This window comes from Lepisosteus oculatus, chromosome 7, assembly GCF_040954835.1.
Source record: "Lepisosteus oculatus isolate fLepOcu1 chromosome 7, fLepOcu1.hap2, whole genome shotgun sequence".
NCBI lineage: Eukaryota > Metazoa > Chordata > Actinopteri > Semionotiformes > Lepisosteidae > Lepisosteus > Lepisosteus oculatus.
Window position 1 is genome coordinate 1,355,447 of NC_090702.1, and position 15,735 is coordinate 1,371,181.

At 52.3% G+C, this 15,735-nt stretch overlaps 2 protein-coding genes across 4 annotated transcripts; both read left to right on the top strand.

Moving 5' to 3' along the window:
- Positions 1 to 564: 564 nt before the first annotated feature.
- On the top strand, positions 565 to 5,570 carry LOC138240728 (putative uncharacterized protein C19orf81). 2 transcript variants are annotated; one of them, XM_069191934.1, is made up of 6 exons: positions 565 to 682; positions 1,753 to 1,877; positions 2,632 to 2,716; positions 3,575 to 3,692; positions 4,037 to 4,176; positions 5,144 to 5,570. In XM_069191934.1, the coding sequence occupies exons 1-6, from the start codon at positions 675 to 677 to the stop codon at positions 5,403 to 5,405; spliced, it is 738 nt and encodes a 245-aa protein (XP_069048035.1). In that variant the 5' UTR covers positions 565 to 674; the 3' UTR covers positions 5,406 to 5,570. The 2 variants fall into 2 exon arrangements, with proteins under 2 accessions (XP_069048035.1, XP_069048036.1); XM_069191935.1 differs by having other exon boundaries at positions 568 to 682; positions 1,807 to 1,877.
- On the top strand, positions 5,499 to 13,104 carry aspdh (aspartate dehydrogenase domain containing). Of its 2 annotated transcripts, none has more exons than XM_069191924.1 (9): positions 5,499 to 5,578; positions 7,662 to 7,698; positions 7,784 to 7,846; positions 8,638 to 8,782; positions 9,289 to 9,373; positions 10,040 to 10,189; positions 10,279 to 10,502; positions 11,468 to 11,607; positions 11,713 to 13,104. In XM_069191924.1, exons 3-9 carry the CDS (start codon positions 7,792 to 7,794, stop codon positions 11,748 to 11,750), a joined length of 837 nt encoding a protein of 278 aa, XP_069048025.1. In that variant the 5' UTR covers positions 5,499 to 5,578; positions 7,662 to 7,698; positions 7,784 to 7,791; the 3' UTR covers positions 11,751 to 13,104. The 2 variants fall into 2 exon arrangements, with proteins under 2 accessions (XP_069048025.1, XP_069048026.1); XM_069191925.1 differs by having other exon boundaries at positions 5,529 to 5,562.
- The last annotated feature ends 2,631 nt before the right edge of the window (positions 13,105 to 15,735 follow it).

Consider the following 15,735-nt stretch of genomic DNA (forward strand, 5'->3'; position numbering starts at 1 on the left):
CACACAAGACACGCCCCCCCTCCGGGAGAGCCCTCAGCAAGGGATTGGCCGAGGTGCCGGGCGCCGGGGGCGGGACGCGCCCCAGAGAGCGGCTCCCATTGGCGCAGGCGGACGTCGCTCCCACGGCAGCCCGTCGCCATGGCAGCGGCGGGGGAATGTTGACCCGCGCGGAACGTGAGCCGGGCTGACATTTAAAGGGGAAACGGGAAGTTTATTTTTAATTTGCGTCGGAGGTCAAGAAAGTTCAAGGAGGAAAAAGAGAACGTGACGGGTTTCACGATTACAGGCAGCTGCCTGTCCATTATATCTCTGCTCTGTCTTTCCATGAGCCTCCCCCTCTCTCTCCCTCCCTGTGTCCCCCCACCCCTCTGACCCCCCGTCTCTGCACCCCTGAGGCCCCAGAGAGCCGGGCTGAGGTCCGAAGAGCTGTCCTGTAACTGCTGTCGGACAAGCTTGCTCTGTCCCTGAGGCTGTGAGCGGTGATCCAGCGTCAGAGCCTGAGGGACAGCCAGCCGAGGTCTCTAATAATAATAATAATAATAATAATAATAATAATAATAATAATAATGTAAATTGCTGTCGGAATCCGACTGACCTGAGAGTTCTAGAGTCTCTGGTTTAGTTTCAAACCTGTTTTTGTTCAAAGAGCAGAAGCAGAGAGACTGAGCAGAGAGATGGAGCTGTGAGTCTGTCTGTGTCCTCGTGTTTGTCCCTGTGACCGTGTCTCTCTGTGTCCTCGTGTCTGTCTGTCTGTCTCTGTGACTGTGTCTGGTCCTCGTGTCTGTCCCTGTGACTGTGTCTCTCTGTGTCCTCGTGTCTGTCTGTCTGTTTCTGTGACTGTGTCTGGTCCTCGTGTCTGTCCCTGTGACTGTGTCTCTCTGTGTCCTTGTGTCTGTCTGTCTCTGTGACTGTGTCTGTGTCCTTGTGTCTGTCTCTGTGACTGTTTCTGAATGTCTCTCTGTGTCCTTCTGTCTGTGCCTGTGACTGTGTCTCTCTGTGTCCTTCTGTCTGTCTGTCTTGTCTTTCTGTGTCCTCATGTCTGTCTGTCTCTGTGACTGTGTCTGAGTGTCTCTGTGTCCTTGTCTCTGTCTGTCTCTGTGTCTCTCTATCCTTGTGTCTGTATCCCTGACTGTTTCTGAGTGTCTCTATGTGTCCTTCTGTCTGTCTCTGTGACTGAGTCTCTCTGTGTCCTCGTGTCTGTCTGTCTCTGTGGCTGTCTCCCTGTCCTTGCGTCTCTCTGTCTCTGTGTCTTTGTCTATCCTTGTGTCTGACTGTGTGACTGTGTGTCTGAGTAGCGCTCTCACTGTCCTGGTGTCTGTCTCTGGGACTGGGTTTCTGAGTGTCTGTCTTTCTGTCTGTGTGTCGCTGTGACATTTTTATACCCATGTTTTGAATTTAAAACACAACGTCCTTAAGCTTGCAGATCATCCTCTCTCTGTGGTCGAAACAGATCACAGGGCTAGAAAGAGCCAGCAGCTATAGAATATGGCCCTGTGGCAGCCCCACTGGAGACCAGCAGTGTGAGCCTGGCCAGTACCTGGAGGGGAGACGGAGAGTGGGACCAGCAGGGGGCGCTCACAGTACAATCGACAACACCACGCACAGTGCACAGTACATCACGACACAGTAAATACCGAGGAATGACCATCCCCCACACCCTGCACAGAACCGCACAGCCCAGCAGCACCAGTCCGAGATTTCTCAGCCGGCAGGTCTCTGCGGGTTGTCCAATGTCCTCTATGTCCTCTGCAGCTGGGCTGGGTCTTGTCCTCAGAGCCTGAGTGTCCCCGGCGTCTCTCTCTACAGGCCTGTGACAGCAGAGACAGGAGAGAGGGAGGCAGCTGGGACAGAGGCCAGCAGGGAGCACTTAGACCAAGGTTAGGGGCTGAGAGGACACGACAGAGAGCATGCTGGGAGGGCTCATGACAGTGATAATAATAGACCAAACATTTACAGCAACACCACCTTATTGAGAGACAGGCTCAGTGGCTGTTCCTTTAACTCTGGTGAGCGTCTACCCCCTTTACTACTGTCCTCTCTGGACAGACAGGTCTGTCAGTGTCCACTGTCTGTGTCCAGGCTGTGGTCACTGAGCCTGTCCTCTCTGGAGGGTCAGGTCTGTCAGTGTCCAGTGTGTGTGTCCAGGCTGTGGTCACTGAGCCTGTCCTCTCTGGAGGGTCAGGTCTGTCAGTGTCCACTGTCTGTGTCCAGGCTGTGGTCACTGAGCCTGTCCTCTCTGGGCGGCCAGGTCTGTCTGTGTCCAGTGTGTGTGTCCAGGCTGTGGTCACTGAGCCTGTCCTCTCTGGACGGTCAGGTCTGTCTGTGTCCAGTGTGTGTGTCCAGGCTGTGGTCACTGAGCCTGTCCTCTCTGGACAGTCAGGTCTGTCAGTGTCCAGTGTCTGTGTCCAGGGTGTGGTCAGTCTCAGTCAGTTCATGTGTCAGATAATGTTTCAGTTGGTCAGTCAGTGTGTCAGGCAGTGTGTCGGTGTGTCAGTCGGTGTGTCAGGCAGTGTGTTGATCAGTGTGTCAGTCGGTGTGTCAGTGTGTTGATCAGTGTGTCAGGCAGTGTGTAGGTGTGTCAGTGTGTCGATCAGTGTGTCGGTGTGTCAGGCGGTGTGTCTCTCTCTTCAGAGCTCCAGAGAGCCCTGACGCTGGTCCGTCTCTCACAAGAGATCCAGGCATCCAATCAGGGCCGAGCTGCCCTCCTCCAGAACAGGTCAGGGCGGCTGTCCTTCCTCGCCTCCTCTTCCTTTAGTGATAGTGATGACTGACCACAGGACCTCCTTTCCCACGAGGCTCAGATTGTTACACCTAGTAAATCTAACAGCAAGAAACACTCCTTTACACAGAGGGTGGTGGGGGTGGGGAACAAGCTGCCCAGCCCTGTTGTGAGAGCTGATACCCTGGCTTCTCTCCAGACACAGCTGGGTGAGCTCCTCCAGTCAGGACAGGAGGCTCTTCTGTACACAGAGGGTGGTGGGGGTGGGGAACAAGCTGCCCTGCCCTGTGGTTGAAGCCGATACCCTGGCTTCTCTCCAGACACAGCTGGGTGACCTCCTCCAGTCAGGACAGGTGGCTCTTCTGTACACAGAGGGTGGTGGGGGTGGGGAACAAGCTGCCCAGCCCTGTGGTTGAAGCCGATACCCTGGCTTCTCTCCAGACACAGCTGGGTGAGCTCCTCCAGTCAGGACAGGAGGCTCTTCTGTACACAGAGGGTGGTGGGGGTGGGGAACAAGCTGCCCAGCCCTGTTGTGAGAGCTGATACCCTGGCTTCTCTCCAGACACAGCTGGGTGAGCTCCTCCAGTCAGGACAGGAGGCTCTTCTGTACACAGAGGGTGGTGGGAGTGGGAAACAAGCTGCCCAGCCCTGTGGTTGAAGCCGATACCCTGGCTTCTCTCCAGACACAGCTGGGTGAGATGAGACCCTGTGAGGCTCTTAAAGCTTAAACTGAGGTCTATCCCGTTGCCTGCTGGGATAGACTGGGGCTCCCTCTCCACCCTGCATTGGATAAGCGGCTAGAAAATGGACAGATGCAGAGATCATGGTTATCGATCCCGGTTATTGATCTCACAGTAAGAAGCACCTCAGGCAGCTGCTGTGCCAGTTCAAGTCCCTGGAAGTGGGGGTCCCCCGCCTGCGGTACAGCGACACCCCAAAACTACACCCTCTGCTGCTCTGCGTGGAGGCTGAGGTAATGTGGGAAGCGATTGCATTGATTATCTATCGATGGTAAATGACCGTGACTATTGCTGTTGTGGTCGGGGGGCCCGGAGTGGAGGATGATGCGATAGGAAGCACGCTGGAGCTGCTGTCTCGTGGCTCCGGGTTCGAGTACAGTCTGGGGAGCCTTCTGTGGGGAGCCTGCATGCTCCCTCATTGTCTGAGTGTGATCTCCCCCAGTGGTCAAGTCCACCCAGGACTCAGAGGTCGCTGGCCAGGATAGCTGGATCCTGAAATTGTCATGTGAGAGAGTGATACTTCTCTACCAGCCTGAAACCTCTCGGGCACTGAATCTACCCCCCTCTCTCCTCTCAGCCCAGTCTCACCCTCAGCCACCTGGACATCCTGATGTCCATCAGTGACGTCATCCCCGACCCCATGGCCTCTGGCCGGGTCACCAAAATTCAGTTCCAGGATCTCAACGTCACCTTCAGGACAGCAGGGCAACACAACAGGTCAGTGTGTCTGTATGAACCCCTCTCTCTCTCTCTCTCTCAGTGCAGTGTTAATGTACTGGAGTGTCCAGTCAGTGTGTGTGTATTAACCCCTCTCTCTCTCAGTGCAGTGTTCATGTACTGGAGTGTCCAGTCAGTGTGTCTGTATGAACCCCCCTCTCTCTCAGTGCAGTGTTAATGTACTGGAGTGTCCAGTCAGTGTGTCTGTATGAACCCCTCTCTCTCTCAGTGCAGTGTTAATGTACTGGAGTGTCCAGTCAGTGTGTCTGTATGAACCCCTCTCTCTCTCAGTGCAGTGTTAATGTACTGGAGTGTCCAGTCGGTGTGTCTGTATGAACCCCTCTCTCTCTCAGTGCAGTGTTCATGTACTGGAGTGTCCAGTCAGTGTGTGTATTAACCCCTCTCTCTCTCAGTGCAGTGTTAATGTACTGGAGTGTCCAGTCAGTGTGTCTGTATGAACCCCTCTCTCTCTCAGTGCAGTGTTAATGTACTGGAGTGTCCAGTCAGTGTGTCTGTATGAACCCCTCTCTCTCTCAGTGCAGTGTTAATGTACTGGAGTGTCCAGTCGGTGTGTCTGTATGAACCCCTCTCTCTCTCAGTGCAGTGTTAATGTACTGGAGTGTCCAGTCAGTGTGTCTGTATGAACCCCTCTCTCTCTCAGTGCAGTGTTAATGTACTGGAGTGTCCAGTCAGTGTGTCTGTATGAACCCCTCTCTCTCTCAGTGCAGTGTTAATGTACTGGAGTGTCCAGTCAGTGTGTCTGTATGAACCCCTCTCTCTCTCAGTGCAGTGTTAATGTACTGGAGTGTCCAGTCAGTGTGTCTGTATGAACCCCTCTCTCTCTCAGTGCAGTGTTAATGTACTGGAGTGTCCAGTCAGTGTGTGTGTATGAACCCCTCTCTCTCTCAGTGCAGTGTTAATGTACTGGAGTGTCCAGTCAGTGTGTCTGTATGAACCCCTCTCTCAGGTGGTTGATCACCTGCTCGGACCTGCAGACCCAGGCCCAGCTGCTGTGCTCGGGGCTGCGGGTCAGGGTGCAGGGCGGGGGGGCGGTTCAGCTCCGCTGTGTCCAGCACGACGCGCTCGTGAGGCGGGAGTACCAGCGGGGCCTGCGGATCGCTAGGGGGCGCCACCGGCTGATGGAGACCCTGTCCCTGGAGGGGCGGACGGACCCCCGGGGCAGCACGGCCGTCCAGCCCGCAGAAACAGCCCAGCAGACGTTCCTGTGACCCCTGCGGACGGTGCCGGTCAGCCACAGACCCCCCCAGGCTGGCAGAGGACTGATCTGTCTGCCCTTCCCACGCTGCCCAGCCTTCCCAGCTGCCTGAGGGGCCAGCGGACTGGCTGGACAGACCGGGGCTCCAGACCTCCGGAATAAAGGATTCGGTCCTCAAGCATTTCTGTTCGTTTGTGTCTTTCCCTGTCTGTCTCTCCACCTGCCTCACTGCCGGCCTGCCTGTCTGTCTGCTTTCTCAATGACTACAGGACAGCCTGACTGTCTCTCCATCACTGGACACACACACACACACACACACACACACCAGGGCCAGTCCATCACAGGACACACACACACACACCAGGGCCAGTCCATCACAGGACACACACACACACACCAGGGCCAGTCCATCACAGGACACACACACACACACACTCACACCAGGGCCAGTCCATCACAGGACACACACACACACACTCACACCAGGGCCAGTCCATCACAGGACACACACACACACACTCACACCAGGGCCAGTCCATCACAGGACACACACACACTCACACCAGGGCCAGTCCATCACAGGACACACACACACACTCACACCAGGGCCAGTCCATCACAGGACACACACACACACACACTCACACCAGGGCCAGTCCATCACAGGACACACTCACACACACCACGGCCAGTCCAACACAGGACACACACAGACACACACACACTCACACCAGGGCCAGTCCATCACAGGACACACACACACTCACACCAGGGCCAGTCCATCACAGGACACACACACACACTCACACCAGGGCCAGTCCATCACAGGACACACTCACACACACCACGGCCAGTCCAACACAGGACACACACAGACACACACACACTCACACCAGGGCCAGTCCATCACAGGACACACTCACACACACACACAGACACACACACTCACACCAGGGCCAGTCCATCACAGGACACACTCACACACACACACACACTCACACCAGGGCCAGTCCATCACAGGACACACTCACACACACACACACACACACACACACACACACAGGGCCAGTTCTCCCAGAAGCCAAGGCAGCGGTTCTATCCACTCCGCCACCATGATGCCTAAACTCAGCTTTAACTGTAGTAGAGCTCAATTAGCATCGGGGTTGATGGCTGTTGAATTTGTTCAGTGTCACCCTCAAGCCAGTAGGTGGCGCCAAGTGTCTGGTGAAAACATTCTAACAGTTCTGAATAAGCACAACTGCCTGCACTAAAAATCCAAGTGACCGGCTGCCGACTCTAAACACCTTATCACAAATACTGTATACACACACCTGTACAGACTCTTACTGGAGACACTGTATAGACACACACACCTGTACAGACTCTTACTGGAGACACTGTATAGACACACACCTGTACAGACTCTTACTGGAGACACTGTATAGACACACACACCTGTACAGACTCTTACTGGAGACACTGTACAGACACACACCTGTACAGACTCTTACTGGAGACACTGTATAGACACACACCTGTACAGACTCTTACTGGAGACACTGTATAGACACACACCTGTACAGACTCTTACTGGAGACACTGTATAGACACACACCTGTACAGACTCTTACTGGAGACACTGTATAGACACACACACCTGTACAGACTGTTACTGGAGACACTGTACAGACACACACCTGTACAGACTCTTACTGGAGACACTGTACAGACACACACCTGTACAGACTCTTACTGGAGACACTGTACAGACACACACCTGTACAGACTCTTACTGGAGACACTGTATAGACACACACACCTGTACAGACTCTTACTGGAGACACTGTACAGACACACACCTGTACAGACTCTTACTGGAGACACTGTATAGACACACACCTGTACAGACTCTTACTGGAGACACTGTACAGACACACCCCTGTATAGACTCTTACTGGAGACACTGTACAGACACACACCTGTACAGACTCTTACTGGAGACACTGTACAGACACACACCTGTACAGACTCTTACTGGAGACACTGTATAGACACACACCTGTACAGACTCTTACTGGCTTCATTGTAAATGCAGGCTTGAACTGTTCCCAGAATTAGAGCACATGGTATATACATGATATAAATAACAATTTGTGTAAGATGTTAATATTTAAAAATAAACTAACCCAGTTTCAAAATTAATAATTAACAGAGTTGGTCCAAAGTTCATTTGTTTAACCTTTGACTTCCTGTGTCCCACAATGCACAGCGGGAGTGTTTGAGACCGTGCTCTGCGTGACTCACAGGTGCGTCAGCTTTCTGTTCTTATACTGTACCTGTAGGCCTTTAAGAGATCATAGAGTTTTGAAGATTTCGCTCTCTTTTCCCTAGAGTGTACGATGGCTGCAAGGAGAGAGATGACAAGAGTTGGAATTGTGGGATACGGACACTTAGGTTAGTCCTCCAGCTGTCTTTGCAAGCTGTTTGTCTCGAAAGTCTGGGTTGTCTCTCTCTCTCCCTCTCTCTCTCTCCCTCTCTCTGTCTCTCTCGCTCTCAATTCAATTCAATTCAAGGTGCTTTATTAGCATGACCGATGGGTACAATCAGTGTTGCCAAAGCAAATAAAAATAATAAAATTAACATGGAACAAAACAAAAAATAGAGTAAAATAAAACCTACAGACATGTTACAGACATTTACAACAAAGACATATTATAAAATATTGACATATACTGTAGGCGGCTGGAGCATTACTGGGAGACAGACTCACTGTTCCTCAGGCTGTGACAGGAGATCACATACTGGGCTGCCAGATCTCTGTCTCCTCGGTCTCGCGCAGAAATTGTTCTGAGGTGCTGCTTGAAAGTGTCATTCTAAACCCTCTCATTGCAGGGACACAGTTGCCATGTGTGACAGATTTTTCCAGCTGAAAAGCGGGGATAATCTCGTCACAAAGTGTTGGACATGTTGGCATGAGATCTAGCATATGTAACTGTTGCCTGCAAACACCCATTCCCGCTGAGAGGGGGGCTGTAGTCAGGTTATAAAACCCCCTGAAAATACCCGAGTTCACATCTCTACGGGAAGATGGTGTGCCTTCCTGGGCCTTCTCTGAAACGTGTTTCTTTCGGAAACGCCTGAAACCTCACCCCCGAGCTCCGCCGGTCCGCGCCGTGACTCTGCGATGGCGGGGGAGGGAATGTCTCAGCTCCTGCTGGCTTCGGCCTCTTTCCCCCTCTGTCCAGGGCAGCACCTGGTGGCCAGGATCCAGGAGGAGGGCGGGGCTGTGGGATTGCGGCTGGCGTTCGTGTGGAACAGGAGCACCGAGAGGCTGAGAGAGACCGTGACCCCTGACCTCATCCTCACCGACCTCAGGGAGTTCGCAGAGAGGTGACACCGGACACAGACAGATCTGGACACCCAGAGAGGACAGGCCCAGTGACCACAGCCCAGACACAGACACTGGACACAGACAGATCTGGACACCCAGAGAGGACAGGCTCAGTGACCACAGCCTGGACACAGACACTGGACACAGACAGATCTGGACACCCAGAGAGGACAGGCTCAGTGACCACAGCCCAGACACAGACACTGGACACAGGTAGACCTGACGGTTGAGAAAGGACAGACTCAGAGACCACAGCCTGGACATACATACTGGACACAGACACCTGGCTGTCCAGAGGGGACAGGCTCAGTGACTACAGCCTGGACACATACACTGGACACAGACACCTGGCTGTCCAGAGAGGACAGGCTCAGTGACTACAGCCTGGACACAGACATTGGACACAGACACCTGGCTGTCCAGAGTTACACATTAAAGTAAATGAAACTGTCAGGATTTGAATGTGAGAGAGAAAAGGAGACGAGTGACCCATTGTGTGTTTCAGGGGCGCTGATATAATAGTGGAGGTGTGTCACCCTGATATTGTGCGAGAGCATGGTGCTCACTTCCTGTCCCACTCGGACTTCATGGTAAAGCATCTGTGAACCTACACGCTTGGCTCTCTGTCTCTCTTGGCCTCTGCACAAATAATCAATATTGTTTTATTGTCTCTGTAAGGCCATCAACATAATGAGCCTCTCTCTCTCAGTGCAGTGTTAATGTACTGGAGTGTCCAGTCAGTGTGTCTGTATGAACCCCCCTCTCTCTCAGTGCAGTGTTAATGTACTGGAGTGTCCAGTCAGTGTGTCTGTATTAACCCCTCTCTCTCTCAGTGCAGTGTTAATGTACTGGAGTGTCCAGTCAGTGTGTCTGTATTAACCCCTCTCTCTCTCAGTGCAGTGTTAATGTACTGGAGTGTCCAGTCAGTGTGTCTGTATGAACCCCTCTCTCTCAGTGCAGTGTTCATGTACTGGAGTGTCCAGTCAGTGTGTCTGTATGAACCCCTCTCTCTCTCAGTGCAGTGTTCATGTACTGGAGTGTCCAGTCAGTGTGTCTGTATTAACCCCTCTCTCTCTCAGTGCAGTGTTCATGTACTGGAGTGTCCAGTCAGTGTGTCTGTATTAACCCCTCTCTCTCTCAGTGCAGTGTTAATGTACTGGAGTGTCCAGTCAGTGTGTCTGTATGAACCCCTCTCTCTCTCAGTGCAGTGTTCATGTACTGGAGTGTCCAGTACTGTCTCTCTGTCTCTCTCTCAGGTTGGCTCTCCTTCAGTGTTGTCTGATCCTGAAGTGGAGAAGAGGCTCCGCGATGCAGCGATGCACCATGGGAAGACGCTGTACGTCCCCAGCGGTGCATTGTGGGGCGCCCAGGACATCCAGAGAATGAGTGACAGTGGGACGCTGCAGGTGAGCGAGACAGGGGCAGTCCAGGCAGACGGGCCGAGCTCCAGCTGCACCCCTATCCCAACCCCGGTCTCCGTGCCGCCCTCTCCCAGGCGCTCCGAATCCGGATGTCCAAGCACCCCTCCTGCTTCCGCCTCGGCCCCGAGCTGCGCCGCGATTGGTCGGAGGGGGAGGGGAGGCGGGTCCTGTTCAGCGGCCCGGTGCGCGACCTTTGCCCCCTGGCGCCCAACAACGTCAACAGCATGGCCGCCGCCGCCATGGCCGCCCCCGCGCTGGGCTTCGGCGGGGTGAAGGGCGAGATTGTGTCCGACACTGGGTGGGTCTGGCTGTCTGGCTGTCCCGTCTGCTGCCGTGTCAGTGCGAGGGGATCGGTTTAGAAATCCATCTCTAACAGCCTGATTCACGTGTGACCAGGTCCGCCCCCCGTAACATCCCAACATGCACTGGAGCGTGCAGCAGGCCCCCACCCTTCCCATGAGAAATGAAGTACTACTGCGTCAGCTTTAAGGGTTCAAATACCGCTCATCGAAGTTAGTAGAACCCTGCAGTCATCAGCTGAAACAGACAACATGAATCGCTCCTCTGTGTCCAGAGGATGCCTGCACTTTCCCTCTCTGCCTGTGTGATCAGTACGGCCCACTGGAGTGCACAGGGCGATGAATCTGTCAGAGAGCCGGCACAGTCATCTCCAGCCTCAAGTGTCTGTATGAACCCCCCTCTCTCTCTCAGTGCAGTGTTAATGTACTGGAGTGTCCAGTCAGTGTGTCTGTATGAACCCCTCTCTCTCTCAGTGCAGTGTTCATGTACTGGAGTGTCCAGTCATTGTGTCTGTATTAACCCCTCTCTCTCTCAGTGCAGTGTTAATGTACTGGAGTGTCCAGTCATTGTGTCTGTATTAACCCCTCTCTCTCTCAGTGCAGTGTTAATGTACTGGAGTGTCCAGTCAGTGTGTGTGTATTAACCCCTCTCTCTCTCAGTGCAGTGTTAATGTACTGGAGTGTCCAGTCATTGTGTCTGTATTAACCCCTCTCTCTCTCAGTGCAGTGTTAATGTACTGGAGTGTACTGGAGTGTGTCTGTATTAACCCCTCTCTCTCAGTGCAGTGTTAATGTACTGGAGTGTCCAGTCAGTGTGTCTGTATTAACCCCTCTCTCTCAGTGCAGTGTTAATGTACTGGAGTGTCCAGTCAGTGTGTCTGTATGAAGCTCTCTCTCTCTCAGTGCAGTGTTAATGTACTGGAGTGTACTGGAGTGTGTCTGTATTAACCCCTCTCTCTCTCAGTCTCAGTCAGTATCACGTGGTGGAAATTGAGGTCACTGGTCCCAATGGCTTCTCAGTCACTACAGTCAGACGAAATCCTGCAGAACTGGGAGCTGTTACTGGGAGAGCCACCTACCAGTCCTTCTGGAGCAGCCTGCTGGGTGTGTATGGTGTTGATTTGCACCAGGCGGTTTCCCTGTGTCGATGTGTTTTTCCTACCTGTGCATCGCAGCTCCGGGCTCACAGCCCTCCTCTCTCTCTTTCAGTGTGTCAAGGGCACGGAGGAAGAGTCTTCCTCTGCTGACGAAGGACAAGCAGCCTGGCAGACAGGGAGTGTGAGAACGCTTCTAAACAGCGCACAATCTCTCGGCCCATGTAGATGTTTCAGGGATTCAGGGACCTGCTGATACACACTGACACTCTTCCTGACTAACACATAGACACACTGATGACTACTCTGCACTGATTAACACTCTGCCTTATTGATGCAGTCTCTCTGACACCATAACTGACCCTATAACACTATAAGTCTGATTGACACTCTCTGACACTATAACACTGTCTGACACTCTGACTAACCCTATAGCACTGTCTGATCAACACTCTGATTGACACTACAACACTGTCAGATTGACACTTACTGACACTATAACACTGTGTGATCAACACTCTGACTGACACTACAACACTGTCAGATTGACACTTACTGACACTATAACACTTTCTGATCAACACTCTGACTGACACTGCAACACTGTCAGATTGACACTTACTGACACTATAACCTTGTCTGATCAACACTCTGACTGACACTGCAACACTGTCAGATTGACACTTACTGACACTATAACACAGTCTGATTGACACTCTGACACTATAACACAGTCTGATTGACACTCTGACTGACACTACAACACCTTCTGATTGACACTCTGACACTATAACACAGTCTGATTGACACTCTGACTGACACTATAACACAGACTGATTGACACTCTGACTGACACTACAACACTGTCTGATTGACACTCTGACACTACAACACTGTCAGATTGACACTTACTGACACTATAACACTTTCTGATCAACACTCTGACTGACACTGCAACACTGTCAGATTGACACTTACTGACACTATAACACAGTCTGATTGACACTCTGACACTATAACACAGTCTGATTGACACTCTGACTGACACTACAACACCTTCTGATTGACACTCTGACACTATAACACAGTCTGATTGACACTCTGACTGACACTATAACACAGACTGATTGACACTCTGACTGACACTACAACACTGTCTGATTGACACTCTGACACTACAACACTGTCTGATTGACACTCTGACTGACACTATAAAACAGTCTGAGTGACGCTTCTGAAGAAACGCACAGCATCGGCTTCAACCTCATATCTGGGTGTCTTGTTCCATACTTCTGCCCCCCTCTGTGTAAAGCTCTGTCTCCTGATCCTGCTGGTCAGTGCAGGACCCAGATGTTTCGCCCCGTTCTTTCATTCCTGTTGCAACAGTAATCCTCAGAGGTTCACTGGGCTGACCTTGACTGATGCCTGGCTCCCCCGGACGCTCTCTGTCTGAGACTCTGGATGTTCTCAGAAGGGCGTCAATAAACTGCATTGTGATGAAAATCTATTTTCTGTCCCCCTCTTATTGAAGAATGTGTTTGGATCCGTGCAGACAGTGTCTTATTTCCACTTCAGAGCCACGGACCTCCAAGGTACACATCTCTCCAGAAACACGATTTGAACTGCACCTGTGCACAAGACCCTGACCTTCGATTCCATCACCATTTACTTACTTCTTGTCTAGGAGAGATACTAGACAGTACCAATCTTAGGTGATCTGGTCTACAGTGATTACTGGGTTATTAAAGATCCCTTATAAAGATTCCACGCGCATCGTTTGTAAAAGTAGGGGTGTTGGTCCCCAGTGACCTGGCTGACCTCCAGTCTAGTCTTCCTACAGCTGCTCTCAATCCACCTGGTGCAGACGATTCTCTCTCCTCCCCCTGATCTGTGTGCAGTGAGGCTGCTGGTGCAGAATGATCACTGCGCGTCTCCCAGGTGGGGCTGCTGGTGCAGAATGATCACTGCGCGTCTCCCAGGTGGGGCTGCTGGTGCAGAATGATCACTGTGCGTCTCCCAGGTGGGGCTGCTGGTGCAGAATGATCACTGTGTGTCTCCCAGGTGGGGTGACTGGTGCAGAATGATCACTGCGCGTCTCCCAGGTGGGGCTGCTGGTGCAGAATGATCACTGCGCGTCTCCCAGGTGGGGCTGCTGGTGCAGAATGATCACTGTGTGTCTCCCAGGTGGGATTACAGGTACAGAATGATCACTGTGTGTCTCCCAGGTGGGGTGACTGGTGCAGAATGATCACTGCGTGTCTCCCAGGTGGGGTTACTGGTGCAGAATGCTCACTGTGCGTCTCCCAGGTGGGGCAGCTGGTGCAGAATGATCACTGTGTGTCTCCCAGGTGGGGTTACTGGTGCAGAATGATCACTGTGCCTCTCCCTGGTGGGGTTACTGGTGCAGAATGACCACTGTGTGTCTCCCAGGTGGGGTTACTGGTGCAGAATGATCACTGTGCATCTCCCAGGTGGAGTTACTGGTGTAGAATGATCACTGTGCGTCTCCCAGGTGGGGCTACTGGTGCAGAATGATCACTGTGTCTCCCAGGTGGGGTTACTGGTGCAGAATGATCACTGTGCGTCTCCCAGGTGGGGCAGCTGGTGCAGAATGATCACTGTGTGTCTCCCAGGTGGGGCAGCTGGTGCAGAATGATCACTGTGTGTCTCCCAGGTGGGGTGACTGGTGCAGAATGATCACTGCGCGTCTCCCAGGTGGGGCTGCTGGTGCAGAATGATCACTGTGTGTCTCCCAGGTGGGGTGACTGGTGCAGAATGATCACTGCGCGTCTCCCAGGTGGGGTTACTGGTGCAGAATGATCACTGTGCATCTCCCAGGTGGGGCTGCTGGTGCAGAATGATCACTGTGCGTCTCCCAGGTGGGGTTACTGGTGCAGAATGATCACTGCGCGTCTCCCAGGTGGAGTTACTGGTGCAGAATGCTCACTGTGCGTCTCCCAGGTGGGGCTGCTGGTGCAGAATGATCACTGTGTGTCTCCCAGATGGGGGCTGCTGGTGCAGAATGATCACTGTGCGTCTCCCGGGTGAGACTGCTTAATTAATTGATTGTCATTAATATTAAAAGCAATGCACCACGACCTGGGGCACACGCGTGATTGTGGATCAGGTCGGAGAACCGGACCTGCTGGCTTTAAGGAGACAGCCGGTGCTCACACAGTACGTTATTATGGGCCACCGTCGAAAACCAGGAAGCACAACATTTTTTGGAAACCTTTATTATCGTAAGAACACAAATACACACTGTAATCCAGTTACACTCAGTGGAAAAAAAAGCTTAAACAAGGTAAATAAAGATAAGCTTTCGTGTTGTCTGTAAATACGCCTTTGCACCTCTTGTAAACTCTTCAAACACAGGTCTCTCCCCAGACCCTTTCACTCTGTACATGCAACGACGTGCAAATATCAAAATTAAAAAGTCCACCGCAAAAGATATTTTCATATTTCAACAAAAAAAAAAGATTAATTAAAAATTGAACACACACCAGGAAGCAACATTGGACGCCTGGCGGACGCGGCACTGCCTGACGAGCTCAAAAAAAAAAAATGAGTTGCCAGGGAACGGCAGTTGCTAGGGAAACGCAGTTAAATTGGGCGGGCGGGGAACTGCGGGGACCCCGGTCACCTGATCAGGGGCGCCCAGCGGACAAACCCGCACTTGTCAATAAAGTTTTTTCGATTGTTACCTAGTAACCGACCGACTCGACCTATTGAGGAACCCAGCAACAGGAAGCGCGGCAGGAAGCGATGGCCGGGACAGCCAATCGGAAGGCGGGGAGGGAGGCTACGGGCCGATAGTAACCAATCACAGGCCAGAAACGGCAGGAAAGGCGTCTGGATTGACGGGGATTCGAACCAATGGGCGGCCGCGGAGCGAGTTCGGTTGCAGCGCATCGGACAGTACCAGCTTCGCCGTTGAAAGATAACAAATTAAGGTAAGCCGTTTCTTGGCGTTTATTTTTACATTGAAATGCAATGATTCACTCCCGTGTCTGATTTTTAAAATGTGACAGTGTTGTTTTGTCTGTGTGGAGCGTAAATACATGTGTGTATTCTTCACCGGAGAGCCGAGCACAGAGAACCGGAATCCGATAAACATTTGTCATCGGGCAAAATTCAA

Bases quoted from the DNA above. Each gene is read 5' to 3' on its own strand.
- LOC138240728 (XM_069191934.1), top strand. The intron at 1,878-2,631 runs GTTAGGGGCTGA...CTCTCTCTTCAG, and splicing joins CAGGGAGCACTTAGACCAAG to AGCTCCAGAGAGCCCTGACG. The intron at 4,177-5,143 runs GTCAGTGTGTCT...CCCCTCTCTCAG, and splicing joins ACAGCAGGGCAACACAACAG to GTGGTTGATCACCTGCTCGG.
- aspdh (XM_069191924.1), top strand. From the start codon at position 7,792: ATGGCTGCAAGGAGAGAGATGACAAGAGTTGGAATTGTGGGATACGGA. The intron at 7,847-8,637 runs GTTAGTCCTCCA...CCCTCTGTCCAG, and splicing joins TGTGGGATACGGACACTTAG to GGCAGCACCTGGTGGCCAGG. The intron at 8,783-9,288 runs GTGACACCGGAC...TGTGTGTTTCAG, and splicing joins CTCAGGGAGTTCGCAGAGAG to GGGCGCTGATATAATAGTGG.